General features: G+C 40.3%; 1 protein-coding gene across 10 annotated transcripts in view; it reads right to left on the bottom strand.

The window, feature by feature from the left end:
* TCF4 (transcription factor 4) overlaps nt 1-27,771 on the bottom strand; it is a 346,633-nt gene that overhangs the window by 222,776 nt on the left and 96,086 nt on the right. For all 10 annotated transcript variants that reach the window (XM_032882433.1, XM_032882441.1, XM_032882437.1 and 7 more), the window contains 2 exons: nt 5,592-5,653; nt 2,015-2,111 (listed from right to left, as the gene is read on the bottom strand). In XM_032882433.1, the coding sequence (XP_032738324.1) occupies nt 2,015-2,111; nt 5,592-5,653 (159 nt within the window). The remainder of the gene's footprint in view (nt 1-2,014; nt 2,112-5,591; nt 5,654-27,771) is intronic.

Genomic DNA, 27,771 nt, shown 5'->3' with positions numbered 1-27,771 from the left:
AGATAAACCATTTAGCCCCAGCACAAATCTATTCTGTGCAAAAATCTGCTTGAGGTGGAAAATGTAGCAGTTTGTAAACAATAAAGAGCCATGTTTCAGACCAGACAGCTTATCTAACAGAGAAGTTCTTTCATGGGGAACAGTGGGTGGGAGCCTCCCGGACATAGTAGCATTTCCTATCACAATGCAGGAGACTGTCTTGGCCTCCATATTTAAGAGTTTAATGGGAAGGAGGGCAGACGGGATAAAAGAACACAGCTGACATGGACTTTCAGCTTAAACAACTAAGTGAAAAGAGTCAGCTCTCTCTGCTCTAGCTCCAGGCTCGCAGCCCACGTATATTTTAAATACTACTTGGATGGAAAAACGAATTTGGCTGGTAAAACAGTTGCCCATAAGGACAGATGAACAAGAACAAATATTTAATATCTTTCTATTGCCTGGCGTATTATGTGATACTAACTTATCAAGTTGGTCTTGGGGAAAACTTTTTATCACGTACCTAAACATACACTTCTGAATATGAGTAGCGATTCATTCATTCTATTTTACTTTTGCTCATCAGAGGAGAGTTTTAGAATCTTCCAAGGGAGTTCTTTAATATGCCACCGGAGTACTACTTCCCAAGATGATGATTTTCAAGTTAATCTTTTATTCTATTTTATGAAATTGATCAAGGATGACTGGAGAAGCAGGGTGTTAGAATTTAATATTAGCACTATTGTCACGGAAGAGTCCAAAGTTGTTCTTTGAAATCTAAGTTGACAGATACATCTCGTCTTCTGTATCTGGATGAAACTATTGCACCTCCCTCTCAACAACTCATAAAAAACTGGGAACCTGGCTTTAGCTACAAAATTAAGGCATAGCTAGGACATTTATCGTTTGAAAGTAAAAAGGAACACAAGGGTAAGAACCAATAATCAAACACAACTTCATGGTTCTCAAAGTTGGAATGATATTTAAAGGCACGAGCATATGATGTCACTTAAAATAAGTTGCTAGTATCCCTCTGCTTCATCTATGTTGTGTTAAACACCTGGATTTGATGGTGACTTTGAAAAAATGACTGAGATTCGAGGACAATCTATATATTAAATAACAAGTAAGCTTCCAAGGCTTAAAAATAGGGAAATTCTTTAGAAGCATTTGCAATTATGGTTTCAAAGTGATATAATTATGGCTGTGTGTGTTTCCTGGAGTATGGTCCAACACCTCCTGCCAAGAAATTTTACTTCATTTATTGATGGATTTGCAATAGAATTTGACCAAGTTGAGAGATTTATTAATGTTGTTTAAGAAAAAAACCCGACATTTACCAGAACAAAGATCATTGTTCCACTAGAAACTAAAGAAACCTGCTATCGCTCATTGCTCAGGTTACTGCTGTTAGACACACATCCCTACAGGGTAAACGAAACAGAAAAACCCATGAAAGAAGCCAGTATGAAGAACAAGCTAGAAACTCGCAAACTGTCTCAAGTGTAGCTTGATTCCAGTGAAGTAAGATACAGTCCGCCTAGACCACCAGCACTAAAAAGCTCACACCAAGATAAATACACAACCAGAACTTACAATCAACTTCAATACACTACTCTGATTTCAGCAATCTAAACCTATTATTAAAGGGGTTTCCATAACCCCAGACTATATATCATTGCCAACAGACAAGCCCGTATTTTAAATATTCACCACTTTATCAACCTTAAATCAGAATACAAGTATTGCAGCACTGAAATTGCGATAAGAGCTTTATAAGGAAGACAAAATTTCCACGGCAATTCGATATCACTGAAATCCTATAATTCCACACGGTTATAAAATGTAGTCCTTTACGTGCGATTACCAAACATAATAAACTGTCAGTATTTTCCTGCAATTTAAAATCACTAGAGTGAAGTGGGTAAATATCCAAGTCCCTAAAAACAGATCATCTGTCTGGACTGTGTTCGCCCCTTTCTATGGCAAAATATCAGCATTCGAAAAGTGCATGTTAATTTAAAATTGGTCTTACTTTGTATTCTGGAATTGACAAAAGGTGGAGAGAGATTGTCATGTGACCCAAGGTCCCTGCTGGTCATGTGGTCATAGGGAGTCCCATCTCCATAGTTCTGTAAATAAAAAAAAATCATAAGTTTTCATTTCGCATGAGTAAATCAGCATATAAATACCTCCCCTACTGACAACTCCGAGAGCCAAAGAAACTAGAAGTCCACATTCCCACTGTGGAACCTCATTATAAGGGTACTGCCTCTTCACAGGTCCAGTAAGTGAGGGCTCTAGAGTCTGCAGAGTTCAAGTTTTCCTCATGGCAACTGTGAAATCTTACAAATAATAATAGTAGAATCAACTGCAGGAAGCTGTTGACATGATTAACTGAAATAAAACACCTGACACATATAAAAGGTACTGCAAATATTGGAAGTTACTATTTTGGTACGCACCCTTAATTTTTTTTTTAAGATTTTATTTATTTATTTGACAGAGAGAGAGGCAGCACAAGCAGGGGGAGCAGCACAGGAAGAAGGAGAAGCAGACTCCCCGCTGAGCAGGAAGCCCGATTCAGGACTCGATCCCAGGACCCCAGGATCGTGACCTGAGCAGAAGGCAGATGCTTCACCAACTGAGCCACGCAGGCACTAGGAAGCCCACGTTATTTTAAGAAAGAAAAAAAAAGCAAGATTGTGCCATCAGTGAGAATGACCCATAGCCTATAATGAATTGCTTTTAGAAGATCAAGATACAGCCTTTTGAACAACATTTGGTTTTACAGTCTTGAAATTTCAATGTTTTGTGATAGTTGTTACTGTGGTTGTAAGGGAATTGGATCATTCCATAAGTAATTAACATGTAAGAACATTAAAATTATTACAACATGACTGCAGAGGAACATTAAAACTTTAGCATAAATTAGTACTTTTGGGGGCACTTGGGTGGCTCAGTGGGTTAAAGCCTCTGCCTTCGGCTCAGGTCACGATCCCAGGGTCCTGGGATCAAGCCCCGCATCGGGCTCTCTGCTCAGCAGGGAGCCTGCTTCCTCCTCTCTCTCTGCCTGCCTCTCTGCCTGCTTGTGATTTCTGTCTGTCAAATAAATAAATAAAATCTTTAAAAAAAAAAAAAAGAAACTGCCAAATGGTTTAAAAAAAATTAGTACTTTTGGATTTGGACAAAGCATGCCACCAAAAAAAAGTTTTAAAGCAGACTTTAATTTTTGGCAGAAATCTCTCATGATTATGATTATCTAATTATTTTAACAGAATTTAAAATTAAAACAATGTTTTTATTTTTTTTTAAGATTTTATTTACTTATTTGACAGAGAGAGAGCATGAGCAGGTGAGCAGCAGGGAAAGGGAGAAGCAAACTCCCCGCTGAGCAGAGAGCCCAACATGGGCTCCATCCCAGGACCCTGAGATCATGACCTGAGCTGAAGGCAGACACTTAACAGACTGAGCCATCCAGGTGCCCCTAAAATAATGCTTTTAAACTGTCCACTTATTAATGAAGGAATCTGATAGCATATAGGAAAAGTTAAAATCACCTATATTATAGATAGGGTTCAAATTTCAGACTAAGGTGCATCAAGTAACCATAAAGGAAGGGGAAAAAAAAAAAAAGTCGATCTGCTCAGCTGGTTGTAGTGCCCATAAAGACCAAGTCAAATTTACTCAGAGGTAACAGTTGGCATGTTAGTCAAAGGGCAGAATCTGCCCACACAAAAAAAAGACGGATGCTGTATGAGAAATGAAAATGCATGTCACTTCACTAGAGAATAATTGGAACCCGTAAGGTTCCAAATAATCCTGTTTTTAATCAATTTTCCTCATTTAGAAAAATTAACTTGAATGATACCATAATCTAACACTGCCAATATGTCATTGTATAAAAAGATGTTATATATTTTAATACCTAGCATGGGTTTTGCACTCACTTATTCTATGCCAGGCATTGTAGAACACTGATTTTTATTTACTAAGTGTCCTCGTCTTAGACAGTGCACTTGAATATACACTACGGAATTTAAACTGCAGAACAGTGCTGCAAGGTAGAGGATAACATCACCACTTTAAGATGAGAGAAGACAGGACTGAGCATGGTTGTCGGGACAAGTCAGCCACAGAGATCAGTCACATGCAAACTCCCTGGATTGAGAAGACAGAAATTACAAAATATTGACTCAAAATTATTCCCCAAAATATTCCCTGAAAAAAAATGGCAGGACAATTACTGAAAAAGAGATAAAAGGACAGTCCTAAGGGACCTTGTTGTCAGAAGAACAATTAAAAGTAGTGTTAAAGTGAGAAATCATAAGACATTAAGTGTGAATGAGCTAAACGATAGGGGGAAATTCTGTCATCTCCTACACTTGCTGTCAAGGGGAATGGATTTATTTCTGCAAGTGCAGCCTGTAACATGAGGAGGAGGAAAGATTTCCTCAACCCATCCATATAATGCATTAGGATATCAACCCCAACAGCTGGTGCAGTGGCTCAACAAAGCTCTTGGTAAGCTTACAGACCCTGCCACACTATGAAGACCACAGCGAGAACCACAAGGTCAAAGGACAGGTGGAAATGGACAACAGTGGCTTGCTGAAATGTCCTCATTGTGACAGCTTGATTACCTTCCTTGCCTCTTCTGCCAAAACAGAAACACCCCCACCTCAAATCTATGTGAATACCTACAGTAAAATGTTCCCTCCCTGCAGAATGCTTCATTTATACAGCTGGATGGGGGAGGGGCACACGTTTGTATGACTATGTGCTCTCAGTCTATTTTTAATTTGGGGTATTTATATGTATATCAGAAAAGCTGACATGGATTTTAGAGGGCCTAGAAATGATTCCATTAAAAACAGATTATACATTAAAAATCATATAACTTCAAGTGGGAAGGACGATAAAAGATATTCTAGCTTTACTTCTTCGTTTTATAAATTAGAAAAATGAGGACCAATGAAGTGAAATGACATGCCCAAGGTCATATACACACAAATATACATATTGCCAAAACACCCCACTCCCACCCCATTCCATGGTCTTCCCATTACACCCAAACTAACAGCTAAAGCATGAAGGAAAACCATGAAAAGGAGTAACAAAAATCTGAAACCAAATAAATGAATGAACCCAACTGGTGACCAAAGGTATTAATATGACATTTATGAAATGAAATCAACCCTAATTTATTATATAGATTATACTGATCAGATAGAACTTCAGACCCCGTCTTCAGAATTATTCTGTAGTCTACACCAATACATTACAGGGTTACTTGGATTTTTTTCAAAGTTGTGCCAGCTACAACAAATAACTTTCTGTAATACTGGATCAATAACTGGCAAAGTAAGGCCAAATATTTAATGAAGGATTTTTCTTCTGGTTAGCAGAAGTGGAACAGGTGTCAAATTCAGTAACAGCATCCAATAAGAGAAAGAAAAAAAAAATTGCAAACACAAGCTGATCCTCATTAAACTTAGTATGCATATATATATCTGTGCATTTGTGTGTGTGAGAGAGAGAAACTCACCTTCAGTTTGTCAATTTACATATGTGGATGTCTGGTTGTGGGAAAAAAGATTAGATATACTTACCCTGGATGGGCTTGGATGTCCTCCATTCCCCCAGGACCCTGAGCTACTTCTGTCTTCTACATCTAGGGACAAGAGAAAAGTTCTTTAGGCTTTCTTGCAGTAATTCTTCCTTTTTGTATATGCGCTTTTAAATTAATGTTTCAAATTAATCTCCTGTTGCCTTTAATTAAGAATCAGGCATGAGGCTACCATGATGATAGTGGCTTCTGACCCATCTACTTAAATTAACTCATTTAAATTCACAGCAGAAATGAACTGGACCCTCAGGAACCAGAGGTATGAACATAAAAATTACTTCTATCCTTCAGTGTTTCATAGCCTCAACTTTTATAGACATGAAACTGCACTTAAAGTTTTATTAAGATCTTTTGTACAAAATAAGTTTAAAACGACACATACAACCTTAAATGTATATTTGAAAATATAAGGCAAATATTCATGCCAACATTAGCAGCATCTGTGCTCATAATGCTCGTGGATACTTCTTGTTCTCTAGCCAAGGCTTATTACACCAGACAACAGGCATGCAACAAAATACACAAGACAAAAAGCAGATTCAGTAATCTATTTCCACCAGTACATTACAAGGATATTACAATGTGGGTGTTTGTTTTTTTTTTTTTAACATTTTAAGTAAAGACAACACTATCTCAGTATTTTAATTATTGTAACAGAATTGACCTCTTGGCTATAATCCTTAATCTGGGCATCGAGATGTGAACATTAAAGTTGTTAAAGCAATGTTTTATCTTGATAAGTGATAGTGAAGAGACCTATATGAGCTACCACGAAGTGGAAATTCTTCTAAACTCTGGACCAGCAAAGTTCTAACACCGACCATGCCAGGGGTTGGGGCTTCAAGTGGCAAAGTGCTCAGGCTGGAGACTATTACGGTGAAGTTATCATATCCATTGCTTAAAACATAAACGTGCTCTGAAGATCAGTCTCTCTATATTTAGAAATGGCTTTGAGATTGTTGATGAAAGGTCCTTGATAAGTATAAAAAGTTTCACTGTTCCATTATTTTGATCGTGGCTGATAACAGACGGCCATCATAAATGTCTGACAGGACTGGAGGAAGAGGTGTGAAACTTCGGTTTAGGAGATATAATCCCATTTATTGTGTTTCCTAACATTTCGGTGATACTGTTTATTCTCCTAATGCACCACTGTTGTTCCTTTTATTACTGCTATTTTATTATCAGAAGAAATAATCATAGTATAATTAATTGATTTATTTTTGGGTACAGTGGAACACACGGCATTTTAGAATCTCTTAAGAGATGGGATAGCAGCAACAAAAGACAATTATTATTACTAAACTTGCATTCTTTCCCTTTTTTTTTCAAACAAGTATTTCTGTCCCTTTTGTGGGTGCTTCAGAAGATAATGCAACTGCAAACAAAAGTCTCCTGCGGATGGTTACAATTAGTGACTGTGAGCTTTCAGGGATGTCAAGAAAGCTCTGGGTCCTGCATCCAGTCTGGAGACAGGTGCAAGGCTTTCCCCAAATCTGCGGGTGAGTAACCCCATCTCCTGGCCTCCGGGTATGTCAAACTGAAATACTTGCACAAATGACTCAGAACACTCTAGACTGGGGAGTCTGGCAAACCTACACGGTTCTCCTCATCCTTACCCAAAAACCAAATATTTTCAGCAACAAAATGTATAAACGACAAAAATCTCTCAAGCACTGCGGATTTTCAAAAATCTGGCATGTCTTGACTTTATTCTCACCTGAAACAGCCAGCCTGGATTAATTTGAGAGTTTTTTTCCTCTTGCATTTGGCCAAAACGAAATGAAGGAACAGAGTTGAATCCCTCTGTTCCATAAGATTTCACGTTGTTTGGACCCCTTTTATTTTTCCCATTTTTAAGGAAATTTTTAAACACAAAAAAGCAGGCAGAAACAAGGAGGAAATAGGAGATGTTCTCACATGGGGGTGATTTTGGACCCCAGAAAGCATTTGGCAATGTCTGGAGACGTTTTTGGATGTTACAACATGGGGGGGGGGGGGGGAAGGGGGACAGCGCCACTGGCATCTAGTGGGTGGAGGTGAGGGGATACTGCTAAACATTCTACAAATGTTAGAAAGTCCCTTCTCCCCACCAAAAATGCTCTGTCCCCAAGTGTCAGTTGTGTCCAGATTGAGAAGCCCAGTGCAGAGAGAAAATCACATTAAAGAGCAAAAAGGAAGAGGCGAGTTGGAGAAAAGATGTACTAGAATTTAATTTATAGCTTAGTATGGACTCCTACTAAATACATAGTGACTTATGCCTTTTAACCCAGACTTGAGCTGGACTGTTTCAGGAGACCTTCATAAACATCTTCTGTCCACAGAATAAAGGGAAAATGATGGTCAACCAAGCAGCCTGCTAATTAGCAGCCAGATAAAACACATCAAAACTTGAGTATTCCCAACTGGGCAATTTCAAAAGCGAGCAATCCACTAATTAAAAATGCTGGAAGTCTAGCTTTTTCAAAACAGGTTAAATACTGGCTGGGTTCCTTCACAAATAGATTCCCAACCAATCAGATCTGACTGCTCTTTTCCCATCCTTTCTCATTTCCATCTTTCTCATTTCCTGACCTCACGCTGCTCCACGTTCCTTTCTGCTTCCTCCCATTTACTGATCTCTTTTTAACAGGCTCTTCCATCCCCTGGTCTCCTGCTATGTCTACCAGATAAGGACCAGTCTCTAGCTCTCCCAAACCTAATAGGACAATTGTATGATTTCTGATTATACTTTTTTCTTGGAAAAAAAAAATCTGAAAAAAAAAATTGTATAGCTGGGTGCTCATTTATCTAAGAGCAAGAAGCCACAGAGGGAGAGCGTGGAGATTTGTAACTCATAATGAATGTAAACATGTTGCTTTTAAGTCATTTGTTTCCAGCTGCCCTCCCACTGAGCTTCATCAGGTCTGCCAGTTAGTTAGTGAGCATTTTCTCAACAACTATTCCCATCCATCTCGGAGGGCATCTGAGGACCCCCTACATGGGGATCACCTGTATATTCATTTCAAAATCAGCATCTTGGGGTCCACTGCAGACCAACTGAGTCTGGATTGCTCCTGAAAACCATGCTTTAAACAAGGTCCCCAAGTCTCCTGCCTGTGCACAATGGTTTGAGAACCACCATCCTGCCTTACCAGGAACATAAGACAGATCCGTGCCCCCAAGACACCAACACGTGCCTCTCTCACTCCAGATCTTCAAATTCCCGCTAAGGGTGCCAGTTTCAGCAGCATTCAGTACACATTCCCATCACATCTGTATCCAGATACGTCTGTATCTTGCCCAGACTCACTTTTTAGTAAACCTGCATGTGGCCTACCCTTGGCCATTCCTTCCTCCCTGCTGATGGACGCAGATGCTGCACGCATTTCTATACCTCCATGGCTTTGTATCTGCTAGTCCCTCTGCCCAAACTGTTCCATCTATCAAAAAATAACAGCAGCTAATGTTTGGCGAGCTTAAGTATGTGTCTGATACTGTACTAAGAATAAGTACATCAATGCACTAATAGTACCCCCATTTCATATATGAGAACATTAAGGCTTCGATGGAACAGGTAAGTCTCTCAAGCAACCAGCAAACACAGGTGCTGACAACCGCAAGGCCAGGAGTGCTCTTTTCTGATACTGTCAATGCTTCCCTGGAAAGAAAATCATTTCTTTCTATAACCATCCTGAATGTTACCTCTCAAATGTCTTCCCAGGCAGAGTGAAAGTATTTAGGAGTTTATGCCCATTCTTGGGTCCACAAAAGGTTATAGAATTATACACAACATGAATATACAAAAGTAAATATTTAAAGAAATCGAAAAGACTGGAAAATAAAAATAGGGGGACAGTAAAGCCAGAGGTATGATGAGCTTATCAAAATGTACACTGTGATAGATGGGATACTAGCTAGAAAGGGGTCAAAATTCTACAAGGTACTGAGTGGGCAAAACAAAGAGTGAAATTAGATAGATTCACAGTGAGTATGAGAAAAAAGCACACAAATAGTTCAGGAAATCCATCAGGGCAACATAGTAACAAATGAAAAACTGCCTGGGGTAGAGGCTATCTGAACATTTAGTTCCTGCCGCTCCCTTGTCCTACTGTCACTCTCTATCCAAGATGGGAATCAACAGCAGAAACACAATAATCTGGGCAGCAGAAAGGAAAGGATAAAAGCAAGTGGATGAGAGAAATTATTCTTCCAAAGGACTAAAATGGGTTCCATTGTTTCAACCTTTTCTAATTTATTTTACCCCACCTAAATGAGGACAGACTTAGTAACTTCCATGGATGGGATTGACAGCTGGTTTAGGAGGGAAACTGACAATCCACAAAATTTCATTCTAATAGAATAATTCTGCATAAGCCCCTCTAAAATATATGATATTTCTGATCCAAAACACAAAAGCAAAGCTTGGGCCAAACTAGGACCAAACACTCCATTTTGAGAAAAGACAGAGGTAATTTTTTATTTCTATGGTTTCCCATCTATACTCATTAAACTTATGATTTGATTACTCAAATATCCACTTTGTTTATGCGCAAGATCGAAACTATCAAACAAATGGACAAACGTCAGAAAACACAGCCCTGGGAGTTGGGATGGAGACTCAGATTTCACTGGCTGCTCTGCATTACCCAGATCTTTGGTCTGAGCTAGTCACCGGCCTCTCCGAACTCACTTTCGTCAACTATAAAATAAGTGGGTTTGAGCTGTACCCTTGGAAATAGGGAAGTCTAGTATATTTGGACAACTCTCCCACAAAAACAAAAATAAAAACAGACAAACCAAAAAAAAAAAAACAACCAAAAAATGATGGGTAAATTTTTAAAGATCTTCTTTAAAATACTACTAAGCTGAGAAGATAATAAGGAATTATCAAGCCAAAATCAAATTGAAGGAAGAGAAGACATTTTTGCCCTACAGACATCTGCCAACCTAGAAAATTTAATGGCCTTTAGGTTAAGGAAAACAGAAGTGAAAACCCAGGAACCATCCGAAGTAGGTGTCCAACAGAAGGTAACAGGGATAACAGGACTTCCAACCTCAAGGGGTTATTGTTAAAGTAAAGAAGTTAGTTAATATTTATTAAACACTTAGGGGAATATCTGGTCCACAGCAAATTCTCAGTAACCAACACCTGCCCATGAGAGCATAACTTATTAGTACCCAAAATCTAAGACAAGCAAGCCATGTAAATCTGTAAAATTGTGATTTATTCGAAGAAATCTGAGTCTCACATCTTTATGACTCATAGTTCTGCTAAACAGTCAGAGACTTTGAAATATTATTCTGGGGCGCCTGGGTGGGTCAGTGGGTTAAGCCGCTGCCTTTGGCTCAGGTCGTGATCTCGGGGTCCTGGGATCGAGTCCCGCATCGGGCTCTCTGCTCAGCAGAGAGCCTGCTTCCCTCTCTCTCTCTGCCTGCCTCTCTGTCTACTTGTGATCTCTCTCTGTCAAATAAATAAATAAAATCTTTGAAAAAAAAAAAGAAATATTCTTCTGGATTTTAGAAATAGCCAATAAATTTAGAGTAAACAAATCCCACCTTTTCCATGAACCTCTACAGCAAAATCACAGAGAGAATCCAGTACATATATTAAATTTCTATAGTGATTTGATTTACTTTCAGAATATCCCCTTTACCTGTCACCATCGCAACGTACATTTGTGTTCTGTATAAAGGATATGCTCTCAAAAGTTATACATGCTGACCCAAGGCCCAAGCTAAGAACACAGACTAAATGTTATATAGGTTTAACCTTGATTTGAAATAAACAGTGTTATGTTAACTAAATTGAATTTAAATAAATAAATATATGAAATTTACCAAAAAAGAACTAAGTGTGAGTTACCTAACTCTATTGATTTGGGATAATTAAAGTTGTGTATTGGTCCTTCCCATACTTAGAGCCCAGATCATGCCAAGTACCCAAGGCCCTAGAGTTTCATGAAGTCGGAAAACAAGGAAAAGTGTTTTATCTGAGCTGCTTTAAAAGTCTACAAATTCCTGCTCTTGTAGAAATAGACTGATTTCCTGATGAAAACTCTACACACTCGGAATGCATTGGGAGATCAAGGCTAAGTGCTTCCTGGAAAGATAATCACCCTGAAACATGTTGAGGTCTACACTGTCTCAAATCCTTTGCTCTGCAACAACAGATACCATTAAATATCCTCCACACCATCATGGAGACTCGCAGACTGGGTACATCTGTGGCTCCTACTAATTTCCTCGTCCAGGAAGAACCCTTGGCTGAGCCCTCCACACAAACTGAGATGGCATATGCTCTCCGTCAGTGCCAGATGAATTTAGAGTTCAAAATATTTCAACAGCAAAGAGCGTGTTAAGGATGTGCACATTTTCATTAGCACTCAGTATAATAAGAACTCTAAGCAGAGTATTTTGAAGTCAAATTTGAGTACCAGTACAGATGAAGGAAGAGGTGAAAAGCTTCAAGTACTGACAGTGTCCATACAACCATGATCGCTTCTTTCTTTTTCCATAAGAAACAAGATATGCTTCATAATGAGTGATCTGAGCACTGTCAAGAAACTTCCAGCACTTTCCAAATCGGACTGAGCAAAAGATGAGGGTGGTGGTGATGAGTCTCACACAAATTTGAAGATACTTCAGGAACAAGGAACAGAGACGGGGGAGTTCCCTTTCCAGACCATTGCCATCAGTGCTGGCTTTCTGAGCGCTCATGGATTTCCTTACCAAATAAATCTGAAAACCCAAAAAGTGTAGTATAAGATGTAGTTCTCTATATAAATATATATTTGTGTGTGTGCATAAGAAGGTAAAATGCCTAAAGAAAGGTAAAATGTGGAAATACTGGGTGGAAAGTATAGTAGGAAAATTTGTTCAGAGAAGAATCATTCCAGTATTTTAGGCTTTATTAACTTCCAACTTAAACTTCTACTATTAATATGTCCCGTAGTACACTCTTTAGAGAATATTATTTTCCTCAAGTTCAAAACAAACGTTTTCAAAAATGAAAACGAAATAATCTCAGATATTTAAAATATGGAGTTAATGGCATTTTGCGGTGCTATAAAAGGGGAAACACAGTTTCATATAACACGAAAGTCAGATCATATGAAAGTTACAAAATAAAATGCATAACTATTGCATTATAAATGTGCTGCTGTTTGTTATTCTGAACCTCAGAAATGTTCTTGAGAACTCAAGCTGAGTAAATATTTACAGTATGAAATTGACAAAAAAGTAACCTTAAAGTCTTTAGATCAATCCATATCATTTGGAACTATCAAAGATCATCTAATTTGGTTAATATTCTAACTTGAATACTCTTAATGTGAAACACTATTATTTAGCAACCTTCCTTTTCAAATGCTTGAAACTAACCAGTCTTCCTCTTAAAGAGAAGTTAATCCTTCCAAGATCTCATCATTTTTTTTTTTTTAAGATTTATTTATTTTTAGGGAGAAAGAAAACAAGTGCACGGGGTGGGGGTGTGGAAGAAGGAGAAGGGGAGAAAGTCTTAAGCAGACTCCATGGGACCCTGTGAGCATGACCTGAGCCGAAACCAAAAGTCGGATGCTTAACCAACTGGGCCACCCAGGCACCCCCAAGATCTCATTCTTAGCGAGAGCCATGAATAACTTGAGGCAAGAATACAATATGAATTGTATTTGCCTCCTTTGACTTTTTGAAATCTAACCAATCTTAAAAGCACTTAATAAAAATCAATCTTACTAAAATAATGTTCTTAACTGATTTCCAACCCGGTGAGAATAACAATCAGAAGTAAGCTGCCATATCTAAAGACTTCAAAAATAATCCAACATACCATCTAACTCCAGTATTACAGAGATCAGCCTCAAAATATCTAAATGAAAAGTGAACATATTTGGGGAAGTTTTTAACTAGGTGCTTGGTACCTTTAAAGATATACTTATAAATACACATCACAAAGTGTGAGAAATAAAAGACACGTACTTTAAAACATAATAAACAACAAAAAATAAGTGTTAAAATATGCTTCATGTCCTAATAGAACAGACTATATAATTCTTACATACATGTAATTATGCATGCATTTTTCAAATCATACATGTAATTATTATGTGGCAAAGTCCATAATACTGTGATGATTTAAGATACAGAAATTTATTTTTTTAAATGCCTACTTGATAAATGATTTACTAAATGTATTTCAATGCAGGGCAGAAAAGCCAAGATAAAACATATAACAGTTTTATCCTTTCTTCTTTTTCCCCCCCCATACCTCTTTTCTCCCTAGGGTGCCATTCGTGTGGCTCTGGGAAAGGACTGCTGGCTTAATTGAAATATTTGTAGGCTGTAATTGCTCTGCATCACCACAATGGTCCACTTCTCCCAAATGGCATCCATTCCTAGTGCTTTTTCCTTCTTCCATTTCCTTTCATACTGGAACCAAGTCCACTTCCCCTGTCGCTTCCAGTCTTATCTCATTCCACTCCCTATTTACAGATGTTTTGTTGATACTGGTGAAGCCAAATAGCTTTAAATATTCAAAAATCTTCCCTAAAATTCAGTTTTCTAGCACAGTCGCTCTTGCTTACAATAATCACTCCCGTAAACTGATTTTCATTTCATCCTTTCAACATCCCCGTCTTCTACCTGTGCTTAACACTGCAGCCTCTGACCTGGCTGTGACAAGCAATCAATCTTACATGTTATCTTCAGGGGTCATGCCTTAGTTTTAGGCCAATTTTCTTTGTGTTTAGGCTCAAATGTGCAAACCACACTATATTACTCTGCAAAACATCAATGAGAAGGCTTAATTAAGTAACACTGACAGATAAATCCATTTCTTTCGCGGTAATCAAATCAAAGCAGGTTGACATAACACAGGAACTTAATACAGTTATTCCCTTGTAATTGGAAAAAGGCCCTTTACTTCTCATTAAAGCAATCTTCTGGGTATTGGCATAATAAGAAGGCTCAGAGCTTTAATACTGCCCTATAAAAGTCTCAAGATACAGACCCCTTAAGCAAACAAGCCAGATTATCTAATTCCTTGATCACAGCAGAACATGTAGTTCCTACTGTTTTAAACTACTAATTCTTTATCTCTGTTGCAATTAAAAAGAGGTAAATCAGTATCAAACACATACAATGGAAATCTGTAAAAATACATAAACTGTTTACAATTTTACAAATCTATCTCCACATGTATTTGAAGGGAAGCAGTCCATTAAAAATGAATTTGAAATACTTTGCAAATGTGAAATTGTAATAGCTTGGATCAGGGGGAAAATCTCTTTATTTTACTTAATGGGCTCAACAGGATACATTTTGCCTAAATTTACAGTCTGATATTCAAGCATACAGTACAACTCTGATAATGGGAATTGTGAGGCAATGGGATTTGAAGAAGGACATTCCATTTTTGTGGCATTTAAAGAATAGTAAGTCACCTGCTCAACTGAAGACTGCTCTGACCAGGCTGAAAGCCACAGAGAACTCAACATTACACCATGTTCACATCCCCAGACTACACAAAATCAATTTTCACCCTTTCACTCCAATTCTGAAGGAGCTTCTGCTACTTACGGACTGGTACCTGATCACTCTCAACGTGATTCTGGCATCTCTTTCAAAAAGGATAACATATAATGGTAAGTTATAATTCCCAAATGTGGCTGACCACCAAAATCGTCCAGGAACTCCAAACAAACAAACAAAAACAAAAAATAGTAAACAAAGATATCCTGGCCCAACCTGGCCCCCTAGTCAAGGAAAAAAACCGAGGGTTGAGGTCAAGGCAAAACATATTTTCAAATTTTTCCTATACCCATCTACTTTTTTATTTTAAAATGATTTTCACTGGGGCATCTGGGTGGCTCAGTAGGTTAAGTATCTGCCTTCAGCTCAGGTCAGGATTCCAGGATCCTGGGATCAAGTCCCACATGGGATCCCTGCTGGGCAGGAAGCCTGCTTCTCCCTCTCCTACTCCCCCTGCTTGTGTTCCTTCTTTCACTGTGTCTCTCTCTGTCAAATAATAAATTTTTTAAAATAACAATAAAATAAAATGGTTTTCATTCCAATGCACTTAAATGCACTTAAAACTATGTCATTTGCTATCACCCAGGTCCTTTTACCACATTAGTACTTCCGTGTGCATTTCCTAAGATCAAAAGTAGTAACAGTTATCAAAACCAGGGAACTGACCATTGATAAGAGAGAGAGAAACTATGGTACTTTCTACTCCACATTCCATGTTCCCATTTGTCACCTCTTCCCCGTTTTGTGGTGGCCACAGTGTTGCCACCACCCAAGATGACCTGCGAGTCATTCCATAAACGACAACTGATCTTGAGTAAATGAAACACACTTAACCAAGAACAAAAACCAAAAAAACAACCCACACACAAATCCAGGATTAGCCACTGCATTTAATCATCAACTAGCTCTCTTTCATCACTTTGAATTTGAAATGGTTCCTCAGTCTGTCTTTGTGTGACTTTGGCATTTTTGAAGGGTACAGGCCAGATTATCTAAGTCGTCGTGTGTGCTTGAGTATCAGTCAGACTCTAAGTGTCTCTCAATTTGGGTTCATCTGATGCTTACTCATGATTCACGGTGAACAGACTAGTACAAACGTGGCCTTGTGTCTTTCCAGGGATATCACGTCCAGAGCCAGACGATAACAGCGTTGTTTGTCCCCTTGGTTTGTGATGCTCACTTCCTCACCTGGTCAAGGTGTTGTGGGAATTCATCACTGTACAATTACCACTTTTCCCTGTGCAATGAATACATAATCCGTAGGGAAACACTTTAAGACCGTTACAACCAATTTTCAATTATGCACTTATTGAAAAAATTAAAATATGAAAGTGTATAAAATAAGAAATGAAAACTCCCTCCGTACACACACTCCCCATCTTTGTGCTAGTGATAACCCAAAACAGGTTCCTAGGCAGTCTTATAGATCCTCTGGTCCGTGATCGACGGATTTTTAAAATTACAGAAACTAAGAGTAATAAATGTAAAACTTGACTAAAATGTCTGTTCTATCTGCATGAATGGTTAAAAAATATTCCAAAAATGTTGATTTAGGTTCTAGCGACATCTCGGTATAATTATTAGTGGTAGCCATGTGACCAAGGTGGGGCTGGAAAAGCCAGAGACTAGAAAAAATGAAGACAGACAACTAGTTTTGAAGGAATTCAGCCAAAATGAAGCCAAGATTGAGCACCTACCTTTGAACCAATGTCATGCATAAAACCAAGTTAAATCATTCATTCTGGAGTGGATGCTGTCCCGAACAGCTACTTGGTTCACTGCCTCTTTCCAGCACGTTATATAAACCACTATGTAGAAAGGGGACCCGCCATAGCGGGGGCACTTCCCAATTAAAATCGAATAGATAGACAAGTACAATTAGGACAAACAAAAAAATCTAGAGTGGTTTTCACAGCCCGGAACCAAAAAAAAAAAAAAAAAAAAAAGAAAGAAAGAAAAAAGTGGGAAACAGATCTAAAAGTTTTAAAAGTGGGAAGTAAACTGACACTTTAAAAAGCACATATTCTCACATTTAGAATCAGGTATACAAATGAACAAAAAGTGAAGAGAAAAGCTTGAGGACAGAAAAGATTGTAAGAAGAACTTAGCCATCTGACAGAACATATGCATATCATACAATATTGAGGGAGTTAACTTAGTGTTATCAAAACAAGGTGAAAATACTCTTTAACCTTGGGGCAAAAAGCTCATGCCATTTTATAAACTGAACAGTGCTGGTGGATTTCAACTCTGACTTATAAATGCTTAGAAAATTGTCCTCACAATTCCTCCTTAGTCCAACGCTGGGCAGACACAGGCAAAGGTGTTTCTTATCGGGCTTATAAATTGTGTGTGTGTGTGTAAAATCAGCATAGACACACAAATACAAAAATCAGCATAGACACACAAATACAACACACACAAACTTGCTAATAGTTTCTTGATGTAACGATGGTGTTTAAAACGGTTCCCAGATGTTGCAACTTGTTCAAAGGACATCACCTTGTTTTTGATCAGAGTAGAAAAGTCTGCCTGGTGACTTACGGGTTTTACTTTCAGCTCCCCATAATGTAGCCATGCTTTTGTATCCTGCTTCCTGGTTTCCAAAGTGTTTTTTTATATTCATGTCATTTTTAAATGATTTATCTAGAATCACAGAAAATATGAAATTGGGGTTCAATGGAGTTGCATACCTGAGTAGGAGCACAGCAACACTATCTTTCAAAAGCAGAAAAACAAAAATCAAAAGAAAAAGATTGGCCTATAGAACAGAGGCCTGACCAGCAGGTAAACAGAACACTTGCTGAATAGGAAGGTTGGATAGTATGATAAAGACTGAGTTTTCCTATCTGGGAATACGCATTATTCAATCCTGTCAGCAGTGAAAATATCATTGCCAGTCCCCCTCGGAACAGCCAGGCGTCCTACACAAGACCATTTCACCAACACAACACAAATTCGGCACCGGACTGAGAAAGACCAGGGCTGTGAGGGCAGTTCTGCAATGACAAAAAATGGACTCTAGCTTTCCCCTGCTCCTCTTACTTTCACTTTCAAGTGCTTTAAGACACTCTCCTAACAGAAGCAGTCAAGTTCATCTGCACGAATTTTCTCGTCCAGCTTTTGGAGGCAGTAATGGAAATGCATTCGAAAGCATCAGCGCATCTTTTTCTCAAGCTTAATGGCATCAAATAAGTAAGAAAGCAATAAATATTGCTTTCTTTTAGTAGGTCTGCAAGTTGGATGCTGCCTGCCTTCTGCCAGTAGGATAGCCAAGGAGCACTGGTCAGAAATCGATGAGCTGCTGTCATGTCCTGGTCTTACAAATTCACTAAGTGGGAGGGTGAAAAGCTGTAACTCTTCCTCAGGAATGGAAGAAATGTCCTTAGTTTGAAAGGAGATAGAAATAAAGGCCTGAAGAATGACAATAACCAGGCATCTTGAAAGAAACAAGAAGCAGGGAAGGGGTCCAGGGAAGCCAGAGCTGTCAGTAGAAAATAATGATTTATCTGATGAGATTAGCAGAAAGTTTGATTAGCAAAGATGCCTTCCTAACATAGCAAAGATTGTGATGCTACTTTAAGATTTTGTTGTAGGAAAAAAACAGTGCCTGCCAAACGTGGTCTGTAACAGCCCAGGCTAGCCATGAGTGATACAGTGGGAAAATAGCCACTAAGCCAGATTTTATTTGATTTGTACTGATGATTTTTATTAGAATACATGGATCATTGCTTCAACCTTTCCATGTAAAACCAAATCAAATTCAAAAACTCACACATCAGTCACCTAACCTTATGTCATTCCTTCTGGTTTACTAAAGTTGAGCCACATTTCGGCTGATCTGTCCTCGATAAATCGTTCAGCTACTCAAAACTCCTGGGCCAAATTCTGGGAGGCAAGTGGTACACAAAAGAACCTGCAAAATCTGCAGTTTCAAACAAGAGAGCCAAAGAAAGGAACACTGCAAGCCTCATAAAGGCAGAATGAAATCAAAGCAATATATAGACAATGCAAAAGAGGTTAAAAAGGATCCTCCTCACTGTATCAACTCTACTGCCATTTATCTTTAAAAGGCACACCCAGGGGGCGCCTGGGTGGCTCAGTGGGTTAAAGCCTCTGCCTTCGGCTCAGGTCATGATCCCAGGGTTCTGGGATCGAGCCCCGCATCAGGCTCTCTGCTCCGCAGGGAGCCTGCTTCCTCCTCTCTCTCTGCCTGCCTCTCTGCCTACTCGGAATCTCTGTCAAAAAAAAAAATAAAAAAAAAAAAAAAAAAAAGGCACACCCACCCCTCAGCTGCTGCTTCCTGCTTTAATTCAAGGCAGCCTGCAGGACCCTGCCAAGCAGTGGCTCTGGGACCAGAGGGAAGTCCACCATTGTGCCGTCTAAGGAGGTCTGATTGGTTTTACAAATGAAGAATAATCATCGGTTCTACAAACAAAAAACACTGCAATCTTTAAGGCCAAAAAAAAAAAAAAAAAGTAAATATTAAGTATGCGGTTTGTGGAAAGCCTCCACATTATTTACACAAGCCACTTCATGAAAAGGAATGAAATCTAATTCCATGAAGCATGGCCACGGGTTTTCAAAGAAAAAGTGCCCACACCCTACTTCCCACTACTCTTTTACTTCTTTTCCTCTGTGCTTTAGCATCTTTCCTTTCTTCCTCAGCAACACTGCAGGTTTCAGCTTCCACCTGTGAGCAATGGTTCTTGTTTGGATATCCCCTTCTAGTGAACGCACCCGTCCGTCTTCAGGACTCCCTTCCGTGTCGTGAGTGAGTCCTGAGATGCACCTTATTATCTTCTCTTCTGGGAAAGTAAACAACTCTCTCAGCTAAAGGCCATCCGCACCCTCCAACTTAAGGTCTTCCGAAGGCTGAGCCTGCACCACCGGGTAGTGCCCGCTGACAATCCAATGCCTCTGAAAACTAGTGGACACCGAACCTTCAGGTCCCTGGCAGACCCCTCTGGGGCCAAGGTGAGGCTATTTTCATCAGCCCCACTGCTTGCTCCCCTGATCACACAGGAAGCCGAGCTCTCCCATCCACCTCTGCAGTCCTGTGGGACATGTGACAAAGGCTGGGCCAATGGGACGTGAGCGGAAGTAACGTTTGCCTTGGCCAGGTCTGGCCCCTAAAACCACCACTCCATGCGCTTTCCCTTTCCTCTTTGTTCAGCAAGATACAAAGAAACTGGTGGATCCCTGAGGCCCCAAGGGATGGCAGAGCTGAGGAATGAAAGAACCCAGACCCAAGGACAGACTACAGGCAGCCCAGCCTACCTCGGTGGGTCTGCGACACCAGCGGGAGATAACCCTTTGCCGTGTTAAGCGACTCAAGTTTGGGGGTTATTTGTTCCAGCAATTAGCATACCCTGACTAATGCATCCTCTGAAACAGACTTCCGAGAATTCTGGTGCTATGATTCTATCTTCCAAGCAAAGCAAACACACGCAGTTAGAGCTGGCACTAGTCAGAATTGTGAAGCAGGGGAAACTGGCCTTTGACCTATCCTTCTCTCCCTTTCAGACTTGTTTTCCCCTCTTAGCATTTCCTCCCTCTGAGTACCAAATGTTCTCAGGCTGCTCAGTCTTGTCTGTCTCAAGAAAATAAATCCAATACATTCATTAGCCATTCTCTCTCTCTTTTTTTTTCCCCCCAACCACTATCTTTCAACCATAAGTGTTCAGCTGCTTGATACTTGTGTGATTTGGGAGCAATTCTTTAACTTCTCAGATTCTGGGTGTCCTCATCTGTAAAATGGGAATGATTGCCTCCATCCTCCAGGACCTGTTGTGATAATTAGAGATAATTTAGGAAAAACGTCCCCATAGAATATGGAACAGAATAGCCTCTCAAAAAGGGGGTGGGGAGACAACTCCTGTTTTTATTAGGATTACTATTAGTATCATAGTATCATATTTGACACCAAAGGGATATAGAAATCAATCTAAAATAGGGCTTTCTCCCTGAAATATATAGTCTAGACTGGAAGAAAAAAAGCATACATAAATAAAAAAGCAACATTTGATAACCAAGAATGATGAATGTTATGGAATTTTAGAGAAAAGAGTGGTATCAGCTAGAATCTTCTCTTGCCAGATGGCGGCGGTTTAGGGTGTGGAAAAGAGGAAGAACGCAGGGGCAGCCTGGCGAGCAGCGCCCACAGTACGTGCTCATCTTCCCAACTCCTTGGTCAACACTGCTGCACCGGGGACTCAGAACCTGCACTGGGGAGGTCATTTACACCATGGAAATCGGCAAACATTACAAATCGGGGCTTTTTTTTTTTTCTTTTTTTGAAAGAACAGATTATTAAACATTTCTCAGCACACCAAATAAAATAGTCATTCACTGTGAGCAATTTTTACTCAAACTACCTCATTGAATTCCTACAATCCCTACCAAGGTACATCGCATCATCCTCATTTGACAGATGAAAAATCAGGCCTCACAGTGTGAAGTGCCTGGCAAAGAATCCTGTAGCCTGCATGCCGCAGACGGAAACCTAGGCAGCCGGCAAAAGTGAAGGGCGACCTTTTCTTAGCCTATCAAACATATATTCCCATGAACACAGAAAGCTATTCCTTAAAAAACATCAGAATTCAGGCAGACTACTTCCCCTCCCCTTTTCTCATTGTTTCTCATTTGCTCCCCCATGGAGCAAATTTTCTTAAAATATAATCCACATTTTCCACCAACCTATCATCACACACCCAAGTCAGTCTTTTGTACGGATGCCCTTTTAAGGGTGACCCATTGCTCTGCCTTGAGTAATAGACTTGTGCCTACTGGTTAGCAGAAGTCACGAGCGATCGTAAAATGTGCTTTCCCCTACATCTGTCCCCACCGAGGTAGTCTGTTCTGTCCCAGGCTGAGCTGTGGGCAGTGGCATGAGTTAGTCCAGGTTTAGGAGGAACTGGGACACCTCTTGGATTGGGAAGAGGCCGCTGACATTCGTTCAACAACGACTGCTCTCAAAAGCTGCTGGTCAGGCGTGGGCATGAGCCTGGAGCGTAAGAAAAGCCAGGGAACATCAACAGGTTTCAGGTGCTGCCTGAGATCCCAGAAGACACTTTAAATGGCCATGGGTGCTGGACTCTTGGTAATCCAGCATCACTCCTTTTCTGCCTGACCGGAGTTTGGCCATCTTACAAGATCCAAAGCCTGGGGCGCCTGGGGCGCCTGGGTGGCTCAGTGGGTTAAAGCCTCTGCCTTCGGCTTGGGTCATGATCCCACGGTCCTGGGATTGAGCCCCGCATCGGGCTCTCTGTTCGGCAGGGAGCCTGCTTCCTCCTCTCTCTCTCTCTCTGCCTGCCTCTCTGTCTACTTGTGATCTCTGTCAAATAAATAAATAAAATCTTAAAAAAAAAAAAAAAAAGATCCAAAGCCTTCCAAGGACAGAAAAACAAATGTGCAAAGGCACTGAGGCACAAGGGAACATCCCCCACGCAGGGGACGGCAAGGCACAGACGAGCAGGGAGAATAAAGGTGTTCCAGGGGCAGTGGTCACCAATGAAGAAATGCAGAATCTGGGCAGGGCCAGAGGAAGACAAAGTACAGGGAAGTTTACTGTTCATTCTAGAGACTTTAGGCAGGCACCAGAGTATAAAAGCATCTCCAGTTCATGTTTACATTTTGGAAATGGTAGCCATGGGGACAATGGTTGTTAAGGTGAGAACCTGGAGATAAAGAGGCTCATTAGGAGACAAGAAACTACTGTTACAGCAAAGATAACAGACAATTCAGGATCACACTGGGGAAAGAGAATAGACAGAGGTTGACAGCTAACTTGGGAAAGCAAGGCAAGTAGTCGGGGATTACACTCGGGTTTTTGTCTGACGGATATTTGTGCTGGTTTAGAGGTGGTTTTTAGGATGGTAAAAAAGCATATATTTTAGACATTCTGTGTTCCGAGGGTCCACTGGTCACCCAAGTATAAGTTGCAGAAAAGACGATGTGGGACTGGAGCTCAGAATGGAGACCTAGATTAAGGTAAATTTCAGGCACAGTCTAATTAAAAGTCCTTTTATAAAAAGAATTTACCAGCCCAGGTAAGTGGAAAGTCCGGAGACAAGGCAGACTTAGCAAGGGCATACCCAGTGGAGCCACCATTATTTATAAAACCAGAGTTTCCTCCCACACTTCCACTCTGCCACCTTCAAACCTTCACTCCAAAGCTGAAATCCATCATGATCATAGCATTTCTGAGTCTACGTGCTTCTTTCTTCCCCCACTTACTTGGGGAGTGCTCGGTTTACATAAGAACAAAATTTTTCCTCACTTTGCCTTGACTGGAACCATCACGGAACCAATCCCTAAAGCCACAAAATACCCATCCAGATTTTCGAAGACCAGAAGGACCCAAGTTAAAAACCACAACAAAGGAGTTAGGATTACCCGGGTCAGTACAGTCTGATCACAGATGGCCCTGGAAATGCAGTGTTCCCACACAAACTACAAGGACACCACACACTGAGGAGGAAGTGGAGTATATGGTCGGGAGACAACCACAACCGGAGACAGAGCCCCAGGTGCCACTGGGGTGTTGGTATGTAGTGTGTGGTGTACAGGCAAAGAGATCTTTGTAAACGGGTGTGATCCTGCCACTCCCTCCTTGAACACGTCAACACCTTCCGTTTGGTGTCAGGATAAAAGTTCTTAATTATGGACATCAAGGCCATTTTCGTCATGCACTCATAGACCGTTGCCTTCTCCTCCAGTTCCCCCCCAGGCCCTAACCATGCTCGGGGACACCCCTGGCCCTCCTGCTGCAGACCTTGAACGTGTGTTTCTTCTAACAGAAGAAGCTCTGACCCACTCCCCCACCACTCCACTCCCCTGCTTGGCCTGTGTCACTCCCGCATCCACTCTCAGCTTTATCATCATTTCCTAGAAGGAAGCTTTCCTTGTCTTCTAAATCAGGTGTCTTTTCTTCTTTCACTAGACTTGTCACAGACGGGATTTTCCATTTTTATGATCCTCAAGTGATTCCTTTCTTCCCCGCTGAACAATACACTGCATGAAGACAAGAACTGTGCCTTGTTTGCTTGGTGGTCAGCAAGGAGAAAGCGCACGGTATAATCTCATTTAACTGTGGGGCTGGGCCTTTAGCTCTTCAGATGTGCTCACAGGAAAATATCAAAAACACTAACAGAATTCCTCGGGTCGTGAAACATAACCTGCAGCGCTCCTATGACTTGAGAAGGGTGACGTCATAGGATAGAAATCCAGAATCTCATTCTACCATTAAGTAAAGAAATTCAGGGGTGCCTGGATGGCTCAGTGGGTTAAGCCTCTGCCTTCAGCCCAGGTCATGATCTCAGGGTCCTGGGATCGAGCCCCACATCAGGCTCTCTGCTCAGCAGGGAGCCTGCTTCTCCCTCTCTCTCTGCCTGCTGCTCTGCCTACTTGTGATCTCTCCCCCTCTGTCAAATAAATAAATAAAAATCTTAAAAAAAAAAAGAAAGAAAAGAAAAGAAATTCAGCCACAAGTACACCACAAAGATTAGTTTAGCACCTTTTCCTCCACAATTTGATTAACAGTTCGTGTCATAAATATGTAAGTATGCTTTAAGGGTCAGCAAGAAACAAGCAGATCAGTACTCTTGAGACACTTCGCAGTCACACCAAGAGACAGGAGCACGAATCTCAGGCCCAACGATTTCTACAGTAAAAATGCAGTGAAACAGTCAGACTTCACGCATGTCTTATCCCCCGCTAGAAATAATCTCTTATATGGTCACTGTAAAGGGAAATACTTTCCTCTTTATGCTCACTTTGATAGGCACCCTAGTGAGCTGATACCGATTACACAGTCATCAGCCTCAGGACAGAAGAGAAAACAATAGCTCACCTGCACCGCAGAACAGCTTACGGGGGTGTGCTCATAGCAAGACCGAAAGTGGGCTTGGCGCTCCATGTCTGTTACTTTGATGGCTGGTACCCCTCAGCATCTCTTGAAAACCTTTCCACTGAAACCTCCCCATTGATGAACAAGGCCTTCATTAATATTTAACTTTCTGCCTCAGGTATAATCATCAGAACACCACGATCAAAACAATAAACACCCACAGCAGTTTACAGCTTTGGACTTCTCGAAGCACTTTCACGCACAACATTCCCTCACAACTGTGTACTGGAGAGAAATCTGGAGGTTCATGCCAGTCCTCAAGTCACTGGCGGAGCTGGCAGGAGAGCTCGTTGTCTTTCTTCCTGACCTCTTTCCAAACTGACTCTCGCCCATTTTCTTGTGTCATGAGAGAGGTGACCCCTTCAGAAGCTGGAACCCCAGATTTGAGTCAAAGATGTTCTCTGTAGGAAAAGTTATCTTTCGTCTCACAAATCATTCATTAAGAATCCAATTTCCTAATTATCAAGACTTCCTCTGGGTTAAATATACCCCAGAGGAAAATTCTATTATTTAAATTAATAGTGACTCTGAGAAGCATTTTAACTCCTTTTTCATGCAATTTTCCCCCATTTACTTAACACAGAAACATAGAGATGTCATTAAAATTGAGAGTACCTAGAGAGGGGGTGAACATATGTATTACTTTGTAAGCTATATTGAAAATTCTCAAAGATAAGAATACATAACCAAGTCGATTAACAATCAATCCACCAATGGAGAAAAGTGTTATTGTAAGTGGTGGACAGGCAAACTCTACAGATGAGTTAGGCAAACTCAACACATCAGCACAAGCAGCTAGAAACTCACCTTTCTCTGTATTGTGCATAACACTAGGGTCCAAAAGTAAACTGAGAGAAAGTAGTGGAAACCAGTCCCCACGTGGATAGAAAATCTGTTATAAGAGTTCACTTACAAAGATTTACACACGAGTGTCTCCTGAGTGTTACAGTACAGAAAATAAGATAGATTTAGCTTTATAAAAGTTATAAAAATACACAAATAAAAATATATAAAATATATAAAAATACACACAGCATTCTTCTATTTTATTCTAAACATTAGTTTATAAAAAGATGCAATGACACTATTAGTTCTATCCACACAATATCCATTCCTCTCTTCCTCCTCCATAACAGGCCCATGGGGATTTTTGTTGCTGTTTTGTTCCTTTGTTTTCACTAGCCATCCTTCCTCCAAGTGGATCAGGGGAAGGTGATCTCATCTCCGGTTCCAAACGTAGATCCTGAGTACTGGGACTAGTTTAAATCACAGGGACTAGTTTAAAATGGACATTGAGACCCCCAAGACCTATCTGCGCCAGTGGGTCCCTAGGAAAGGTCTCCCTGCTCCAAGGGAAGATACAAATTATGTGATGGCTTTTTATTTTTTCCGGGCATATTCCTGTTTGGGCATGATGCACAGAATTGCAGCAGGGATGTCCTTGTCCCTAGAATGAAGACAGCACACAGTGGAGGGAAAACACCAGAGATTTCAGGATAGATTACATAAAGTAATACATTTCCTTATGTTTAAGCCAATTTGAGTCAGGGTTTGTTGTGGTTGCTACAGCTGAAAATATCCTAAAAATTGTAGCAGATCCTCACTCCGTGCTACCCTAGAAGTAGGCTTAGGCACTTAATGCTCATTAAGGTTCTTCAACAATAAATACCGAGTATGGAAAAGTCGACTTTATCTACTGAAAGACCATCATCTCCTGGCCATTCATGTTTGTCCAAGTCCCACCGAGGCCCCCTTTCAGAAGTAGACCAGTTCTCTGCCCCAGAGCTCCCCATTTAATTTTCATCTGATTTCCACATACATCTTCTTTCTTACCTCTCTTGTCCCCTGTGACCCACTCACACTGTGGCCCACTTTGCACTTAGCACAAGCAAAGCTAAAGGCTGCAGTTAGTACCAAAAGAGTACATTCCCCTTGATTTACCAATGTCAGTCTTGCACAAATGCTACATACATGGCCTAAGCAATACAAGACAGGGAGCTGAGGGGTGGGCAAGCATTGACTCTCCAGGCCCCAGACCCATGGGTGGGCCTTAGAGAGATCTAAAAACTCCTGAAATTGTTGCAAACTTTTACTCATGGATTTAGCTATATGCATTTTTCTGGAAAGAGAGTCTTGCCCTGGAATTTCAAAGGGGTCTCTGACTCTAAGAAGGTTAAACAGTTCTGCTCTAGATCAACTAATATGTAGCAAAGCACGCTGTCCGGATATGTATGTAACACATTCTTGCCATTACTGGAACAGAGTGAGGACAGAGAACATGTTCCCAGATCTTTATATTTCTTGCTCCAGGAAAATTATCTTTAAGTATTAATAATACTGAAGTTTAACACTATTTTAGACTAAATAAAATTTGGTGGACCCTCCTGGTCCCTCAAGAGCCACTGACATCTCATGTCAACGGAAGGAAAAATAAATCCCATTACTAAAAATATAGAACACAATCGTTTTTAAGTTCGGGTTTCTCCAAATGAATTATGAATCCTGAATTTCAAATTTAGTTGAGGAGACAAAATATACATGGAACAAATATCAAATATTAGCAAAAAGTTTTAAGTTAATGACAAATGGCAAATAGACATAAGGAGACTGCTTCTTGAAGTATACTTGAAAAAGAGAAAGAACTTTCTAAGGCAAGTTAGATTGCCAACATTGTAGAGTAAAAAGAAGGGAATCACAAGGTGTGGCAAGAGAAAAGGTGACACAGAAAAAAAACCCAGGTGGAAAG

This window comes from Lontra canadensis, unplaced genomic scaffold (assembly GCF_010015895.1).
Source record: "Lontra canadensis isolate GAN:19392208 unplaced genomic scaffold, GSC_riverotter_1.0 scaffold82, whole genome shotgun sequence".
NCBI classification, from domain to species: domain Eukaryota; kingdom Metazoa; phylum Chordata; class Mammalia; order Carnivora; family Mustelidae; genus Lontra; species Lontra canadensis.
This window is presented reverse-complemented; position numbering and strand designations above follow the sequence as displayed.